This window comes from Trachemys scripta, chromosome 18 (assembly GCF_013100865.1).
Source record: "Trachemys scripta elegans isolate TJP31775 chromosome 18, CAS_Tse_1.0, whole genome shotgun sequence".
In the NCBI taxonomy this organism is placed as follows: domain Eukaryota; kingdom Metazoa; phylum Chordata; order Testudines; family Emydidae; genus Trachemys; species Trachemys scripta.
The window spans coordinates 1,033,338-1,051,421 of record NC_048315.1 but is presented as its reverse complement, the minus strand read 5'-3'; the positions used below and the strand labels follow the sequence as shown (position 1 = coordinate 1,051,421).

Here is an 18,084-nt window from a genome sequence, read left to right as displayed (position 1 = left end):
CACCCTGAGACCATTAAAGACTCTTCACATTTCTCTAATGTTTCTGTCTCTCTAACTTTAATCCTGCTTTGCTGTTCCATAATTGGAATAACCCCCGCCTGTTTATCTCTTCTTTACAGAGAGCATGAAGGAACTGAAGGAGCCCAGGCATCGTAAAGATAACCGGCGTCCAGACCTTGAAATCTACAAGCCTGGCCTCTCCCGGCTTAGGAACAAACACACACTATTAAAACAGGAAGCCTCAGTGTATGAAGGGACCAGATCTGAGGAATCCAAGGATGAAACTGCTAGTGACAAAGATCCTGCTGGTGCTGGAGGGGGATCTCAGGTCACTGGAGATCTCAGCAAAGGTGACAGCCAGAAGCAGAATGGTCCCTCCCAGGGAAATGGAGAGATGGAAAGTAAAGCTGTTTTTCAGAGCCAAGAGAATTTGGATAAACACTCTGTCTCAGATGACTGGTGTCCCAGGATCATCAGGAGAACCAAGAAGCCGGACCAGCAGATCTATCAGCCTGGGAAACGCCTGCAGACCATTGCCAAGGAGGCAGCTAGCCAGCCAGCCAATGATGAAATTGCCAGTAAGATGGAACAGCTGAGAGTTGAAGGAGATGAAGAGACTGAAAGGGACATTGGGAAAGGCAGCAACAGCAGCAGAACTAAACTTAACAGAGAGGAGAGGGAGGGAAGCCTGACTAGTGAGGGAGTGAAAACCACAAGGGGAGAAAAAGGAAGGCAGGTAGAGCGGGCTGACAGGGTCAGGAAATCAGGTGATGACTTGATCCAGGGGAAGCTGGGATCTACAAAGCGATACTCCCGCTCTGACAAACGGAGGAGCCGATACCGCACCTGTAGCACCAGCTCAGCAGGGAGCAACAACAGCACAGATGGAGCCCCACTGGCTGACGGGGGAAAGAAGCGACAGGAGCGGGCCAAAGAGAGAAGCCGTCCTAAAAAACAGCTCTCTGCTTCCTCCACTGACTCTCTGGAAGATGACAAAATTGGGGAGACAGAAGCATTTGGCGCCAGCAGGAATTCAGAGAGAAAGCACCCAGAGCAGAGCCGGGCTAAAAGTGAGAGTGAGTGGAGCAGCAATGGGAAGGAGGTCAAGGGAGCCCCGCGCGTCACTTTCGATAATAGGTCTGTGAACAGAGACATCCCTGTGGCACACACGGACAAGAAAAAGCCTCCAAAGGCTTTTAATGTAAGTGACTCCATAGAGGCTGTGGAGGTGAAGGGCAGGGAGCCTCAGGGGAGAGGCCGTGGGATTCTCATCCTGCCTGCCAACACAGACCTCTCTGCCAGTGCTGCAGGCTCTCCCGAATCTACTCAGCCTGGGCCCAGGCTCCTGCTTGGTAGTGGCGGCAGCAAGGGGCCCAGAGGCCGGGGCCGTGGAGGCACTATGCGCAGGTTATGGGATCCAAACAACCCGGACCAAAAACCTGCTCTGAAGAGCCAGACCTCACAGCTTCATTTTCTAGATACTGATGATGAAGTGAGTCCCACTTCCTGGGGGGATGCACGCCAGTCACAGGCCTCCTACTACAAATTTCAGAATTCTGACAACCCCTATTATTACCCAAGTCCAAAAGGCCAAAGTCCTCAGTATCCTTATGGAGGGTATTCTTTGCCATATCAGATGGGCCCCAATAACAGTGTTTACCCAGGAGCTTACTACCCCGGATATCCAGGCCAGTCAGGGCAGTATATCTGCAGCCCCCTCCCCTCTGCCCCTTTGAGTCCTGAGATGGAACAGCAGATGAGGAACATACAGCAGCAGGAGCTCAGCAAACTCCTCCGAGAGGCTGGGAACCAGGAACAGCAGCTCAGCAACCTGCTTTCCAGAGACCGCATCAGCCCTGAGGGTCTTGAGAAGATGGCACAACTGAGGTTTGAAGCTTTCACTTCGGGCTGTGCTGTGTCGGGCTGGGGGAGGGGATGAGCTACAGCATCATCCCCATTGGGTAAATGTTTGCAGAAATACCACCCTCAAATGTTTGATATGTCCTTGGGCACTTGCTTGAAAGGGACTGGCCACGGCCCAGCTACATTCCAGAGCGGCGGGGGGTGGCTGCCTAGCCTGTGGCAAGCCATGTCTGCAGTTGTGCTATCGGGTTTGTGGGTAACTGAGTGAAGAAAACCCAGGGAGAACCTTTGCTTCCACTGGCTGTGCAGAAGCAGCCTTGTAAATGAGTAGGTGGCCTGGCGTTGGAAAGGCACAGGCAGCAGCTCTCTGGGCTGGTGGCTAAGTCTCAGCTTTTTATAGTTAGAGAATCTCATTGCTATGAGGAGAGGAGTGGGGCTGCTGGAGTGCCTCCTGGCTCTGGAGCGTTTCCTGGCCTGGTGGTGGCTGGGAGCTGAGCGACTGCAAGCCCTGACTTACATGCTCTCAGCCATTCTGGTAAGATGACCGTGTCCCTGGTCTCTGTCCAGCAGGCTTTGCATTCCAAGCCTGATCCACAAGACAGTCTATTATATTCATTTACTATCTGTTTGATTGTGTGTACCTCTGGGCAGGGACCACACATCTGGTATTCTTTCTGGGGGGTTCTGGTGCTATATAATGATGTAATAATACTGGCAGTTTTAGAACTGAGTAGAGCCTCTCACTGCTGACATTGTTAAACTCTGTGCCCTCCAGTGGGAATGGCCTGATGCTGCCATATAGTGAGGAAGAAATGAAATTGGCACCCTTGTAGTTAGCTTCATGACAGCAACAGCTCCTGCTCTCCAGCTTCCATGTTCACTCAGTGACCTCCTTGTTTCCAGGGCTTCTCTGGTGACTTGTTTTCATAGCTGACAGCAGCAGGTTCAGCAAGTGAATTAATTTCTAGACCTATCATCTGTTTTCTGGACTCTCACAATCCAAGCTCCATGGAGGGACGTGACAGGACTTTGCTATGTTTTACTGCAGACAGCACTAGCTATTCCGGGGCCTCTTAAAGGACCATCCTTGAGACAGCAGTTGCAGCAGCACCTTATCTGTTGTCAAACTGCCTGAAGATGCTAGTGGTAATATGTCCATATTTCTGGGCCAAGCACCCCAGCTGTACAGCTCACTTATGTGCAGAAAAGACTGTATCAAATATTTGGTGGTAGTCCTGTCTGCCAGGCAGATAGAAGTGTGATGACAGGTTACAGTGTGCTTCACAGAGAGCACACGCAGGATATAGCGGAGGGGGCAAATGGTCACGTGTCAAGGAGAATGACTGTGCATGGGTAGCCTGGGGGTGTGGCGGCTCAGAGCCGGATCTGATTGGGAGTCCCAGGCCAAGGAGAAGAGATGGCATGGATCACTCTGTCGTCATTCTTCCTGCTGAGTGTTTTCAAAGGCATCCTCCCTGGGAACCCCTTTACCTGCGTGTTGTCTGGCTTCCCTGACTTGGCTGAAGTGTAGCTTCACGTTTACCAGTCTCGGGAGGGGAGGGAAATGGGACTGTTGGTTTGAAGGTTGTTGCTGTTTTGTGGTGCAGAGGGCTATATGGAAGTGCTTTGGGTTAGTCTGTAAAAACTAACAATAGCCAAGAATGACAGCTACTCTAGCCTGTACTCTGTGGGGCATGCGGAGGGGTCTGTGGCCAGGGTGAGACCCTGCTTTTTCTGCCTCCTTGGTCTCTTAGTCACTGGTTTTTGTTACTGATTTATAGATTTTGACAATGAGTCACTTAACCAAGCTACAATATATACTGAGCTGTTTTTGCCTCTCCTCACAAACAAGTTCCTCCAGTCCCAGTAAAGGAACACAATTAGCTAAGGTGGGCCAACAAGGTAAAATTGGAGCAGTGGGCTGACGATGAGCAAAGGAAATGTAGACTGAACGTCAGAGCAACCTTCCTGACAGCGGGATCATCTCCCAAGGGCTGTGGAGTCATTTACAGCTGGAATGGTCCAAGCTCTAGAGAACATAATGTAGGGAACAGTTCTGCTCTGGCCATTGGAGAGCTATGGGGGAGTACCCGGATTTCTATGACAGTGAGTCTCTTTCTCATCTTCCCCCCTTTTATATGGTCGACCTGGGGAGGTGTAGCATTCCCAGATGCAGTTAAGCACAGAGAAATGAAGGGGGGTGGAGAATAGAGACAAAGGGAATAAAGTCTCTGTTTTTGTCATGAATTTGTGACTTATTTTTGGTTGGGAGGAGGGGAGATTGGTGCACCCTTTTTTCCATGGTAGGACTTTCCCTGCCCTCTAGATCTCTTTCCCTCGCCTGCACAGATAAATTTAGTGCTCAGAATGAACAGGTATTTGGGGGCTAAGGCAGCAGTGGGGGAAGGGCTTCTGTGCATTGGATCGTCATTGAAAGTCTGTACATTCCCCTCTCAGTACCAAGATTCACTCCTGCCTGGGAGATCCCAGCAGTGAGGCTGTGGCAGGAGCACGCACTCTCTCCGACAGGCCAGAAGGAACAGAGAGAGGCTCCTTTCACACTCACCCTCCTGCACTGGGAGAAGTGTGTGACTGCAACTGTTCAGATCGCTCTGCAGGAGTGTACTGGTGAGGGGATTTATTTGCTGTCTAATGGAACAGCGAGAGGTTGCTGGCATCTCATTCTTGTGTTGGATGGGGAAGTAGCGGGCAGTCCAGCAAATGTTCCCTGGCAGCTCTGAGTCTGCGCTCGAACTAGCACAGTGGGGCAGAGCTGTTCAGTTGCTGTTGTGTCAGCTGTTGTCTGTGTCTCCTAGAGCAGAGATGCTGCAACTGTATGAACGATGCATCCTCATGGATATTGAGTTCTCCGATAACCAGAATGTGGATCAGCTGCTCTGGAAGAACGCCTTCTATCAAGTGATTGAGAAATTCCGGCAGCTCCTCAAGGATCCACTAGGGGAGAACGGGCAGGAAATTCGGAACAAACTGCTTCAGCTCCTCGATGAGGTAAGAAGAGAAACATGGAAGTGCTTTCTAATTGTTAGAGCAGGGCTGTGGTGAGTCAGCACACCTACATTCTGTTCCAGTTCTGCACGACCTTGGCAGATCACTTCTCTTCTTCAGGGCTTGTCTACGTGAGAAACTTGCACCAGTTTAACTAAGGGTACGTCTACACTGCATGCTCCTTTCAGCGGTGTGTAGTGTATATATGCATATAGCCTCACTAGCACAGGTATAAGTAGCAGTGTAGCTGGTGAGACATAGCTTAGACACGTACAGACATGCCTGAAGAGTCTGGGTACGTACACGAGTACATGCTCTACACCACTCTCTACTTGCCCAGCCGTGCCTCCGTGCCATGTAATGTCTGGCTGCCTCCCCACTGCTAAGGCTTTTCCCTGCTGCAGGAAAAGTTTGGGGGTGGGCAAAGGCTCTGGTGGGGGGAGGCAGCAGCTCCCCACTTCTGATGCCTGCTGGAGCCTTCCCCGGCCATGGGGAAAGGCTCTGCCAGCTACCCCTCGTGGAGCTCTGCCCGGCCACGGGGAAAGGCTCTGCCCGGCCATGGGGAAAGGCTGTGCCCAGCTACCCCTCGTGGAGCTCTGCCCGGCCATGGGGAAAGGCTCTGCCAGCTACCCCTCGTGGAGCCGTGCCCGGCCATGGGGAAAGGCTGTGGTGGCTTTTTGCTGCTGAAGCCTGTCCCTGCAGACTGAAAAGTGTCCAGCAGCAAGGAAAGGTTCTAGTAGGGGTGAGTTGCTGCAGGCTTTTCCCACTATCTCCCCTCTTCCAGAGCGTTTCACTGACTCACGTAGCTACACACTGTGGTGTGAACTCGGCTGCTTTTCACTGTGGCATGGTGCGTAGTCTAGACGTAGCTTAGAGGTGTGATTTTAAATTGATGTAGTTAAACTAATGCAACAGCTGTGAGGACCCTCTTGTTTATTATGGTTTAAGCCAGGTTTGATTTGTTTTGGCTTAAGTCAGTTAGGAATTAGTTTAAAATAAACCAAAATAAGCCTAGTTTAAACTGAACTAAATAAGGGCATTCACAGACTTTTCTACTGATTGAATTAAATTGGTTTAAATCACACCTTTAATTAAACCACTGCACCTTTCTGCTGGAGACAAGGCCTTTGTTTCCCTACCTATACAGTGAGATAATACTGATCTGCTTCCCAAAGATGTCATTGTTAGATGCTTTTAGATCCCTGGATGACAGATCCTAAAAGAAGGTAATTTTTTTTTTTTTTTTTTTTTAAAGAAACAAATCCCCAGGGAGCGGGCTCTCTTCTGCCTTCCACCCAGCAGTGCTGGCTGTGAGCGAGCTGAGCTCTCCCAGCTGTGGCTGGCAGACCTTGCTTTTGTGCTCACGATCACTGAGAGACATCCTGTTTGTCTGCTTGTTTGTTGCAGGGCACTATTTTCTTTGACAATTTGCTTCAGAAGCTGCAGGTGTCATACCAGTTCAAACTGGAGGATTATATGGATGGGATGGCCATTCGCAGCAAGCCCTTGCGGAAGATGGTAAGTAGGCTTTCCTTCCAGGACATGGTGCCTCCCATGAGAGCTCTGAGCCCTCTCTGATGAAATATCTATCATGGCATCCTCAGGAGGTGGGTAGCTCTTTATGCCGATAACAGCATGTTCTCAGGAATATTTGCTCAGTTGTTCTGATAACCCAGAGTTAAACAGCTCCAGTGTGTTTATTGGTCCCATTTCTTTGCAAAGGAGAAGAATTTTGCCTTGCCCCAGCACTCAGACCAGGGCTGGGAGAGGGAGCAGGTGTTAGAAAGAACCATGACCAGTGCCTCGTTTATTGAACATCCTCTTTGTATCTCTGTTGAGGCCAGGTCAGTGATGGGAGACAGAAGGGCAGTGGCCGCTTGTGTGCGACCTAGTAGCAGGTCAGCCCTGGGCAGTGGAGCAGGAGCGGGATCACCTAGCAAGCTCCGTTTCCTAGTGGGGAGCTGTCCACATCACAACTATCCCCTGATATGCAGTCTCAGCAGAGAGCCCAAGGCCTGAATGAGCCACGGAGCCTGCACAGGGCAGGGGTAGGGCATGTTTTGGGGAGGGGGGAGGGGAGTTTGTTCAGCATGTGCAGCAACAGCACATGTGCCATGAGAAAATAAGTCTTTCTTACAGCACCTTTCACAAGAACTCTGTCACGGAGTGTGGGGGACACAAGGCCCTGCACCCCCGGCTTCCTGCGATTCACCATGACTCTCAGCCAGCCAGTAAAGCAGAAGGTTTATTTAGACGACAGGGACACAGTCCAGGACAGGTCTTGCAGGCACAGACAACAGGATCCCCCCCGAATTAGGTGCATCTTGGGGTCCCAGGGCACCACAGCCTCCTTGGGGGGTCAGAACCCCGTCTGCCTCCCAGCCATTCCACCAGCCAGCTCTGAAACTCTCCCTCCAGTGTCTCCTCCCCCAAGCCTTTGTTCAGTTTCCTGGGCAAAGGTGTCACCTGGCCTCTAACCCCTTCCTGGGTTCTCACATTACATGCTCAGGTATCCTCCCTCGGCCAGTCTCCCATCCCCCCATGCAGACCATCCCCAGTTCGTCACAAACTCCAGCTAAACAGCAACCCCCGTCTCCCTGGCGGCGCGTGATGAGCAATGGCCACAGAGTTTGCATAGCATGGATTGAACGTTTCTTTTCAAGGTGAAGTACGCGCTGATCAGTGCCCAGAGGTGTATGATTTGTCAAGGGGACATTTGCCGGTACAGGGAGCAAGCGAACGACACAGCAAACTATGGGAAAGCACGCAGGTAATGTACCCTCCCCCTCAACCCTAAGCAGAGCTATTACCGTACCTAGCTACAAGGGCATCACCTCATTTCACACCCAGTTATGCCTGTGGCCAATGCAGACCTTCCATGCTTCCCATTTGATTACCGTCCAACAAGATTAAAGGATGCAGGGGTTGTTGGACGGACTAATCTGCCACCTAAGAAGCACTCTTGTTTGGCTGATGGATTCTGCCCCCTGTCAGGGAGTGTTAATGTGGAAGCTGTGCTGTGCTGGTCTCTGAAGTGATGGCGGTGCAGACTGTTGGGTCTGACAGTGTGGCTGGCTTGTTTTCTGCTGAACTCCTGCTGACTGCTTCTCACCAGTGGAGGTTCTCACATCCATGTGTTCTGGCTGCAGCATGATTTGGTGGCACCTGTTGGCTCTTGTCACTCTATTTTTGCCTGTGATAAATGCCCTCTTCTGATCAGGGCTGTATGCAAGGCAAAGCCCAGCATGTAGGGCAGATAATGTGGCATTGGTCGTGAGGAGCAAAGAGAATAGAGCCCTAAAGCATAGCAGGGCTTTTCTGTAAGGGACAATGTGCAGAGCAGGGGAACTAGATTAGCCACTGCAGCTTTTGACGTTTTTGGAAACCTTCTGCCTGGTGTTCTTGTGGAACTCTTCTGTGTGGGATGAGGGAGGGGAATAGGAGGCTCACCCCCATCTGACCAGCCCTGTCCCTGGGACAGAGGCATGTGGAATAGACTGGTGTACACTGATGTGCAGATACATCCGCTAGGGAATGTAAAATAAAGGGCAAACTACCCTTCCAATCAGGTCCTTTCCTCCGGGGTAGCTTTACCATCACAAAAGGATTCAAAACAATGCAAAACACGTGGTCCCAGCCAGCAGAGTCCTTTTCAGCTTCCACTGGGTAGCCTTACCTGGTTCCTTCCAGGGATAGCTCAGTGGTTTGAGCATTGGCCTGCTAAATCCAGGGTTTGAGTTCAATCCTTGAGGGGGGCATTTAGGGATCTGGGGCAAAAATCTATCTGGGGATTGGTCCTGCTTTGAGCAGGGGGTTGGGCTAGATGAACTCCTGAGGTCCCTTCTAACCCTGATATCCTATGATTCCTGCTGGGTGCCCCGGGAGATACTTCCCTCGTCTTCTTCAGAGTGAGCAAGGAGCATTCCTTGTCCTCATCTGCAGCAGGCAGTCACACGACACTTTGTCTGCTGGTCCCTCTCCATCGTGTGCCCGTCTGGAGATTACAGCTCTCAAAGGGACTTAACAGGGCTGTAGCAGATGTGCTGGCTGCGCATGCGCTCACAGGCCCTTGCCACTTGGGCAGAGAGCCTGCCCTCCTTGGATGTGCCGGTGATGAAAGGGGCCCCAAATGAAGGGAAGGATTCTCTGTGTTGTTGTTAATGGTCTGGTTCTCTGCAGTGTCTTGCCAGTCACCTGCTGTGTCTCTCTCTCCACTCAGTTGGTATCTGAAGGCTCAGCACATTGCCCCCAAAAATGGCCGTCCATATAATCAGTTGGCTCTGCTGGCTATCTACACGGTAAGAGCCTCTCTGTGCATGTGGGACCAGATGCGGTGTGGCCTCTTGGGTGATAGAGGATGTCCTTCCTGGGGAGGTGGCTGTGTGGGGGGAAGTGCCTGTAGCATGCTTGTCACCAAATGATGGGGCTGTGCTATGAATGATGAGGGCACCGTAGGTAAAAGGGACATGTAGTCAGATATGGGCAACAGGAGCTCTAGTCCTTGGCCTGTCTGCAGCTCTTGGGCCTGGGGTAGTTACAGCCCAGTTGCATGCTGTGTTTTGAGAGTTTATAGTAAGTCTGAATTTGGTGCCCATAGTTCTAACCAAAGGAACCTTTCTAGCCACATGTGCCACATTTCTGTACCCTGCAAGGGTCTGCTAGAGTTTAGTGTGTGAAAGTGGCTGGCAGGCTACCCTTTGTCCTGCCTGATCCCACCCCTGAGGACCCAGTCCCTGTCCTAGTGAGCTCACATTCTAAACAGTCCTGTCCTGAACCAGCTGGCTGTGGGCTGGGGAAAGACACAGGGCAGTGTGTTCATTGGGGACGTTAGCAGGCAGGTTTTTAGGGCTGCAGTTGGGGTAGGTTTTGCCAGCGAGGTGGTTCTGCTGTCTGGCTTGTTAATCCTTCTGGGAAGAGGGAGGCTTTTGGAAAGGGTGTATTTGATGGCAGCCAGTGGAAGTGTCAGGCCAGAGTGGAGGGATCAGTGACCAAACATCTGCTGAAATGCGTGAGCTCTGAAATATGCCATGTTAAAACAGAATAGCTGAAAATTGCTTCCTCTGTCACCCAGAGCAGGGTTCAGAGATGTGGTTCTCTGACAGCTGCCGATGGACCACCCTGACTCGGAGCAGCGTGCGGAGCCACTGAGTTCTGTGCTGTGGGTGTCTGTGTGGCTGTCAATTTTCAGGAGAAACTCTAATCCCGAGTGGGTCTTGGCGGGTACAAAGCCTTTTGGTAATGACCCGCACAAATAGCCCTGGTCCCTGCTGCAGCAGAGGAGATGCTGTCTGGAAGGATAGTCCAGTAGTTATGGCATTAGCCTGGGGCTTGGAGTCTTGGGTTCAGCTCCCAGCACCACCTCAGAGTTTCTGTGTGACCCTGGGCAAGTCCTTTAGTCTCTCTGGGCCTTGGTTTGTAAGATGGGTAGAAGAGCATTTCCTTACCTCACAGGGATGTGAAGAGGATTGTGAGGTGCTTAGATACAATGGGAATGGGGGGAAAGCAAATCCCATAGACAGACAGACTTGCAGTGTGAGGGACAGTGTGAGGTTGGGACTTTATCGATACTCTCTACGGTCACCAACTAAACCGGTCCATTTCAGTGCCAGGTTCACTGGGCCTGTGGCCTTTGGGCGGATGTTTTACCTGCACTCCCCAAGGTGCATGGAGGCTTGGACTTGGTGCCGGTGGCTGCAGGTAAATGTGTTCTCCTGGGGAGAGTCCAAGGCCGCATGGCATCTGGGATGTGCTTTGGAAGCAGGATATGGCTGCTCTGTTTTTAGCTGTGAATGACAGTCTGCACTTGTGGGTGTGCCAGAAGGTACAGGGTGACGAGGGGCCTGGGGTTGGGCTCATACGGCACTCTCCAGAGTGACGTGTTGTGTCTCTGGCTGTGTTTCTGCAGAGGAGGAAGCTGGATGCTGTGTACTATTACATGCGCAGCCTGGCTGCCAGCAACCCCATCCTCACAGCCAAGGAGAGCCTCATGAGCCTGTTTGAAGAGACAAAACGCAAGGTGAGTCTTGGTGCGGGGCTGCCTGATGCTGCAGGTGCTGCTGCTCCCTCCTTGATGGTGCCTCCTGCCATGTCCTGCAGGTTCTTCCTGACGAGTGCTAGGGGTGTTATGCTCTAGCCCTGGGACATGCTGAAGGTGCTCTCATGGATTGGTAACTGGTTAAAAAACAGGAAACAAAGTGTAGGTATAAATGGTCAGCTCTCAGACTGGAGAGAGGTAAATAGTGGTGTCCCCCAGGGGTCTGTACTGGGACCAGTCCTATTCAACATATTCATCAATGATCTGGGAAAAGGGGTAAACAGAGAAGTGGCAAAATTTGCAGATGATACAAAACTACTCAAGATAGTTAAGACCCAGGCAGACTGTGAAGAGCTCCAAAGGGATCTCTCAAAACTGGATGACTGGGCAACAAAATGGCAGATGAAATTTAATGTTGATAAATGCAAAGTAATGCACATTGGAAAGCATAATCCCAACTATACGTATAAAATGATGGGATCTAAGTTAGCTGTTACCACTCAAGAAAGAGATCTTGGAGTCATTGTGGGTAGTTCTCTGAAAACATCCACTCAGTGTGCAGCGGCAGTCAAAAAAGCAAACAGAATGCTGGGAATAATTACAAAAGGAATAGATAATAGGACAGAAAATATCATATTGCCTCTATATAAACCCATGGTACGCCCACATCTTGAATACTGTGTGCAGATGTGGTGGCCCCCATCTCAAAAAATATATATTGGAAAAGGTTCAGAAAAAGGCAACAAAAATGATTAGGGGTATGGAACTGCTTCTGTATGAGGAGAGATTAATAAGACTGGGACTTTTCAGCTTGGAAAAGAGACAGCTAAGGGGAGATATAATTGAGGTCTATAAAATCATGACTGGTTTAGAGAAAGTAGATAAGAAAGTGTTGCTTACTACTTCTCATAACACAAGAACTAGGGGTCACCAAATTAAATTAATAGGCAGCAGGTTTAAAACAAATAAAAGGAAGTATTTCTTCACACAGTGCACAGTCAACCTGTGGAACTCCTTGCCAGAGGATGTTGTGAAGGCCAAGACCATAACAGAGTTCAAAAAAGAACTAGATAAGTTCATGGAGGATAGGTCCATCAATGGCTGTTAGCCTGGATGGGCAGGGATGGTGAAAGTTGCCCCAGTTCCTAGTGAGACAGGGATCCACCTCATTACAGTCACCACCATCCTACTTGGCATGCTAGTCGGTGGGTTTATCAAATAAGTCAAGAGTTCAGGTGGGCCATGGAGACTGAGCTCCCCTCCTCTCCTCTCCTGAGAGGTGGACGCTCCAGATCAGAGGTGTGACAGGTTGGCAGTGCACTGCTCATGCTGTGTAGGTGTTTTGTGGCTAGATAAAGTCTTTCAAACTCCTGGGCACTCAATCTAGCATCTTTCATCAGTGCTGAGGTTACTAAACACCAGCAGCCAAACAATAGAGCAGGCAGCGAGCTGCTGTGCTTTGCAAGCTGGGGGATCTGCTGGCTTCTGACAGATTCTTTTCCCGGTAAATGAAATGACAACTTACTTTTCCTGAGCCGTGATCCCAGAGGTTTCTGAATCTCTGTGTCTTGTCTGCACAGGCTGAGCAGATGGAACAAAAGCAGCATCAGGTGCTGGAACTGAGCCCCAGCCGATGGGGGAAGGGCAAGAAGTCCACATTCCGACAAGTTGGAGACGACGCCACTCGGCTGGAGATCTGGATTCATCCCTCCCACCCCCGCTGCTCCCATGGCCATGAATCCGGCAGGGAGTCTGAGCAGGACAACGGGCTTGGGAACCTCAGCCCCAGTGATGTGAGTTCTGTGGAATACTGCTGTTGTCTTTGGTGTCATATGTTTGGAATGCAATTGAATGACACTGCATCTAGTTTGCTTTCTTGTTGCTAAATATTCCAGTGTTTTGGCTTCTCCTATGCCACCCGTGCCCGGGTTAGGCTAAGGAGCTGGTGACCTTGTGCTTCTTGTGTTTAAGGCATGTTGTTATCACCTGTTCTTTGGTAACATGTGGTCATGTTGCTGTTCGTGGAATTGTAAAGAGACAGATGGAGGAGGCAGCAAAAAGCTTCCACTGAGGGGCTTTAATTTAGGTGACACAAAGAGATGGGAAATGGGGAGGTCGGCAGTTAGGAGCTGTGGATTGCTGGTGATCCTCCAGCCTTTGCGACTTTTCCTGGAAATGGGACATTTTTCCCTAGAGCCACCTGGTCGGAGTCGTGCTCAGGGAGGGTGAAAGGCGGGGATTTAACTTCTATTGTAGGTGTAGTATGTGTGTTGTTTATTGTGCTGGAAGCCAGATACTTTCCTTTCCTCTTGCAAGGGAAAGACTAAACCAAAGACATCTCTCACAGGTCCCATCTCTGTCCCTAGCAAGGGTGAGTCTGAACGAACTCTGTGAGTCAGATATGGCCCATGCATTTGTAAGCTGAACAAGCCAATTGTTAGGAGGTCACCTGCTTGGAGCTTTGTCTTTCTCTAGGAATGCAGACATGTTCTTGGCATATCTTGCATGCAGGAGACCTTGCATAAGAGCTCTGAGCAGCCTCTCCGGAGACAGCTGCAAGGGGATACCTGACTAGGGGTGAGAGACATGTTCTTCACACAGGGTAGGGCCAAGACCTCCACAAAGATTGTTTCGTTATTAGAACTGGTTTGTTGTCTTCAGCTGCACTAAGCATATTGTAGCCTCGTTCTGCTTATGGCGTTGCTACGCCCCTTCTGAAATGCAGCTCGCTGACAATGTCAGCACAGATTGGGGGCCTGTTTTTCTTCTTAGACTTGGATTGATGCATGTACTTGAAACGCAAGGCTGGGGAATGGCTTTTCCCACCGGCCTGTGTTCTCTGTTGCTGCCAGAGATACAAAAGTGAAAGTGAGGAGAGCTAAGAAGGCAAGAACATCTTACACCAGGATCAGTGCATGAAGTTCTTCTGTTTTTGCTCCTTCATTCTTTCCTCTGTTGTCATCCTCATTTGTGTATGCCCTGGCACTTTCCGCTAGCATAGTGACTACAAGGGGGTTGAGGAGTGCTCTGTCTTGCCACTATGTGGTGCTGTTTCTCCTCCTAATGAGGTTGTGCCAAGCACAGAGGAGAGTCAATGCTTGATCACATGAAGCAGGAACACAAGTTCACTGGAGGGGCAGGGAGACAACCGCTGTCCTAGGGGAACATGTGCCAGGATTTTGGATGCTCTTTTATAGACTAATCTAAACTGTTTCGTTGTCTCCTGTGTTGCCTTCCCCACCAGCTTTAGCACTAGGCAAGGTTGGAGCTAAGCAGTGTTCTCTCCTCTGTGCTGACTCTGGTGTGCTGGGACCATGCGTACATGAGGCACCTACTTCACCACATGCTCCCAATCTGGGGAAGCGGTATTTAATTTCTGGACAAGAGCAGGCGAGGGAGAGGGGAAAGTCCCCTCACTCAAGGATTGAGTGTAATACTGTAAAATAGCTGTTATATAAGGCCCAGGGAATTGGGGAAGAGATTCCGATTCCTGAGCCTTTCTTGTCTAGGTGCTACTTCAAATCCACTCAAGGCAGTGGTGACTGAAAATGGTTATCCTGAGTCTGTTCCCTGGGATCCTGTTGTCTGCATCGTTGGACCCTGGTTGGCGTGCTCAGCAGAGAGGCCACGTACTGAGTGTTTGTTCTCTGGACAGGAAACGCATGCTAGCACTGACGTGTGTTCTGTATGTTATTGAGCAGGGGACTCTGCTCAGCTTCGCACTCCCTCCGTGCGTGCCTTGGGCCAGTCACTTCCCTCTCTGTGCCTTCCTTTCCCATTCTGTAGAATGGGGATAATGACACCAGCCTCGGGGGGGCTGGCCATCGGGTTAGTAAAGCCCTTTGGCTGAGACCGTGAGATGGAAAAGGCTGGAGAAGGACAAATTACTAGGCTGATTATCATTATCACCAAGAAGATTAAAGTGCAGTCCTGTAATTTGCCTGTAGCGCTGTAAAAACGGCTAGTTAGAGGTTTGGTGCGGTTTCTTCTGCCACTGTTTACCACATCACATCTTCCAGGGGGCAGCAGAGCTCAGCAAATGCAACCCTCTTCCTTGAGGTATCCTGGCTCTGGCCCCTTTCTCTGTTGGCCTGGAGCGTGCATGCTGAGGGCATCCTGTTGCCTTGGGCTATGTCCCAGAGGGCTAATGCCGGTCCTGGGTTATAATGCTGCCGTCTTTGGGGGCTTAGCTCTCCTTGTCTGTCTTTCTCCAGCTGCACTGAAATCTCTTGGAAATGTGTAGCATTGACACTCTAGCCTGTGCTGGGCTGGTGCACTGGCCTCCTGATGGTTGGATTGCCATGTGCATGTTCCTATGCAGGGAAGCAAGAAAGTGGCTGAGCCAATGACCAGCTCCATTGTTTTTTAGGTTTTTTACAGCTGAGTAGTGCAAAGTGAGTCCAAGAGCTGGGTCCCTGCTTCCTGGCTGCCACTGGCTGCAATTGCCTTGGGCCTGTATCTAGGTTTGAAATGGGATACTTAGAGGGGGCAGCTTGGTGAGCACACTGTGAACCAGGGGAGCAAACCGTCCAAGTTCTCTCAATTCCTTGAGAAAGTGTTAATGTTACTCAGAGTCAGAGATTTTAATCATCCCTGTCAGGAAGTGCAGAGTTAAGGTTCCCACAGTGGCCTTGCCTTTTGGTTATGCATCGCAGTAGACTGTTCCTCACATCATCGTGCAACATGCTCCATAGGTGCAACTAAGGTTAGAGCAGAGAGGCGTTGTAATAATTAAATAATACCTTGTCCTCCTCTGTGGAGGTCTGAGTGCTTTACAATCAGTAATGAATTAACCCTTCTATACCCTTTCTGAGGTAGGACAGTATCGTACCGCTATGGAAAGTTTAGGCCACGCAGAGAGTCTGTGGCAAAGCTAAGACCAGAATCCAGGTCTGCTGATTCCCTGTCCTGTGCTCTAGCCACAAGACTTTTCTGTCCCCTGCACAATACTAGTTATTTCTTGACTAATGTGTCCCTTGCCAGTATTGTGGGCCCTTGTAATGACAGGCCCTTTTGCAGTAGCACATCAATGCAATGGGGCAAAGCTGCAGTTACAGTGGGACTAGTAGAACTGCAGTTCAAAGCTCATTGCAAGCAGCTCTTCGCACAAGCCTTCCTCCTCAGTAGCAGCAACTGAAAGAACAAATCAGCCTCGTTTCTGCAAACAAGCAATAGAATGCCACCAGCAGCTGCATAAAGGAATGAGGAGAGCAGATGCCTTCTTACAGACTAAATGTAGTGGGGTTTTGACCTTTCTATTCACTGCCAAGATACTAAGGTAATGGGTACGTTGGAAATACCTATGGAAGATCTTCATTTTTGGTGATTAATGTCTCAGTCTTAACACTGCATTAGCATAGCTCGTTGTGCATAATGTCCTTGATTTTGCTGTTAATTCTCTAAATGACTGTGGTGGGTGTGAGTGCTAGTGGTGAGAGTGGGAAGGGTGTGTGACAGAGCTGGTGAGGTGGCGAGGGTAGCTGACGGAGCATGAACTGCGCTGAGTGTCAGATCTGTAGGCGATACCTCTCTGTGCAGTGCCCTCACAGTCACCTACAATTGGCTGGAGATGGGCTCTGGGCCCTTCTAGCCCCCGACCTTTCCCCAAGTATCCCTTGTACTGTGCTTGATTGGAAAATCTGCTCGTTGTTAGGTGATCAGAGAAATGCTGGTCTGAAGCTGGAAGTGGTGCTTTATGAAAATGCAAGGTCACCTCTTTGTCCTTGCAAGGCAGTTGAGATCAGATGGGTTGTCCCTGCACCCCCCCTCTCCTCCCCCGGGTTCTTCTGGCTCATGGAGCTTGCCAGACCATGCTTGTCTCTCTGTGGCTCTCTTCATGGCTGGGTACAAGTTGTTTCTGTTTGTGTCAGGACAGCTTTGACCATTTTCATCTTCCCTCATTCACCAGCGCTTCCTTTTTGAATGATTCTCTTCTACCCACTGCTTGTCTAATCATCCCATCACCATGGTGTCTAGACACCAGATGCATCCCTGTAACCATAATAGTAATCAAAGGTGGGAGGAGGCACTTCCTTTGACTCTGGCTGTCTGTCTGTCCAGGAGCATTGATGAGTCCTGTAGGTTGCCTGGGCTGCATGCTGCTTTCATTGTAGGGCAGATGCCCTCAGCAGAGAGCAAGGTCACTTTCCCAGTCAGCCCCTCTGTGTTTCACATCCGTTTTCCCTGGGTTCTATTTGCTGTTTCTTCTCCATGTGCTTGTTCCTCATGGGTGCTGGGTCACTTGGGTGACTGTGCTGACTGGGGCGGCAGGGGAATAGCTGGTTTCCTCATCCATTTAATTTCAGCCTGAAGTCTGTTCCGAGTCTGGGCTTCTGTGGCTGGTGATGAGATTTCATAGAGATGTAGAATAAAATCTCCTCTCAGCCTAGCTGAATAGCTTTGCAGTACTCCTCTGTCCTGGATCACTCTGTTTCACTCTCACCCAGCGTGACTCAGCTGCTCTCGCCTGTGTATCAATCCCACCCATCCAATCCACGCTCACACTGGGATTGCCCTGCTCTCTCTGGGAGCATTGTGTGTTTCTGAGGTGCTTGGCACCATAGTAGCAAAGAATACATCTTTGCACTTACAGCTATACCACAGAGAAGTACTCCCTTGCCTAGTGAAGTCGTGTGTGAAGGGAGCTGCTGTTAACATCTGCAGCGTTTCCTGTAGCTCTTTTCCTCTACATATAATTAGAAATAAGCGACAGACAAAAGTTGAAATGGTGTGTTATTAAAATCCTATACCTGCCCCTTCGCAGGGGAGAGCTCCAGTAAGAAAACGCATCTTTTCTGACACTTCGTCAGACTAACGGGAACTTGTCTCCTCAGTCATAGTACTCATGCTAGCGTGACTGTACCACCTGCACAGTTCCCAGAGGCTAAAGAACAGTTAAAGGAGAGGCCTGAGGTTCCCAAGCTGCTAAAGAGAATTGTTAAATCACGGTGTTTTGGACAGAGGGGAAAGTAAAGTAGGCTGAGCTTTGGGGTGGCAGGTGGAGGGCAGCCCAGACAGCCGAGTTCAAAATGGAGCTAGCTGGGTGGCCCAGGGTTTTGGGGTCAGCACAAAGACAGGAGTTAAAGGAGGAGGCTATACTGCGACTGTGCAGAAGTAGTAGAGGCGGACACTCTCAGGAGCAGAATGACGTGACTGAGAATTAACGGCGCCATAAGCACAAT

At 50.2% G+C, this 18,084-nt stretch overlaps 1 protein-coding gene across 3 annotated transcripts in view; it reads left to right on the top strand.

Annotated features, from left to right (window-relative positions):
- Window positions 1–18,084, top strand: part of SMG6 (SMG6 nonsense mediated mRNA decay factor) — a 147,367-nt gene that overhangs the window by 3,532 nt on the left and 125,751 nt on the right. For all 3 annotated transcript variants that reach the window (XM_034752733.1, XM_034752732.1, XM_034752731.1), the window contains exons 2-8: window positions 120–1,887; window positions 4,680–4,872; window positions 6,277–6,387; window positions 7,533–7,639; window positions 9,089–9,167; window positions 10,775–10,885; window positions 12,484–12,696. In XM_034752733.1, coding sequence (XP_034608624.1) covers window positions 125–1,887; window positions 4,680–4,872; window positions 6,277–6,387; window positions 7,533–7,639; window positions 9,089–9,167; window positions 10,775–10,885; window positions 12,484–12,696 — 2,577 coding nt within the window. In that variant the 5' untranslated portion in view covers window positions 120–124. The remainder of the gene's footprint in view (window positions 1–119; window positions 1,888–4,679; window positions 4,873–6,276; window positions 6,388–7,532; window positions 7,640–9,088; window positions 9,168–10,774; window positions 10,886–12,483; window positions 12,697–18,084) is intronic.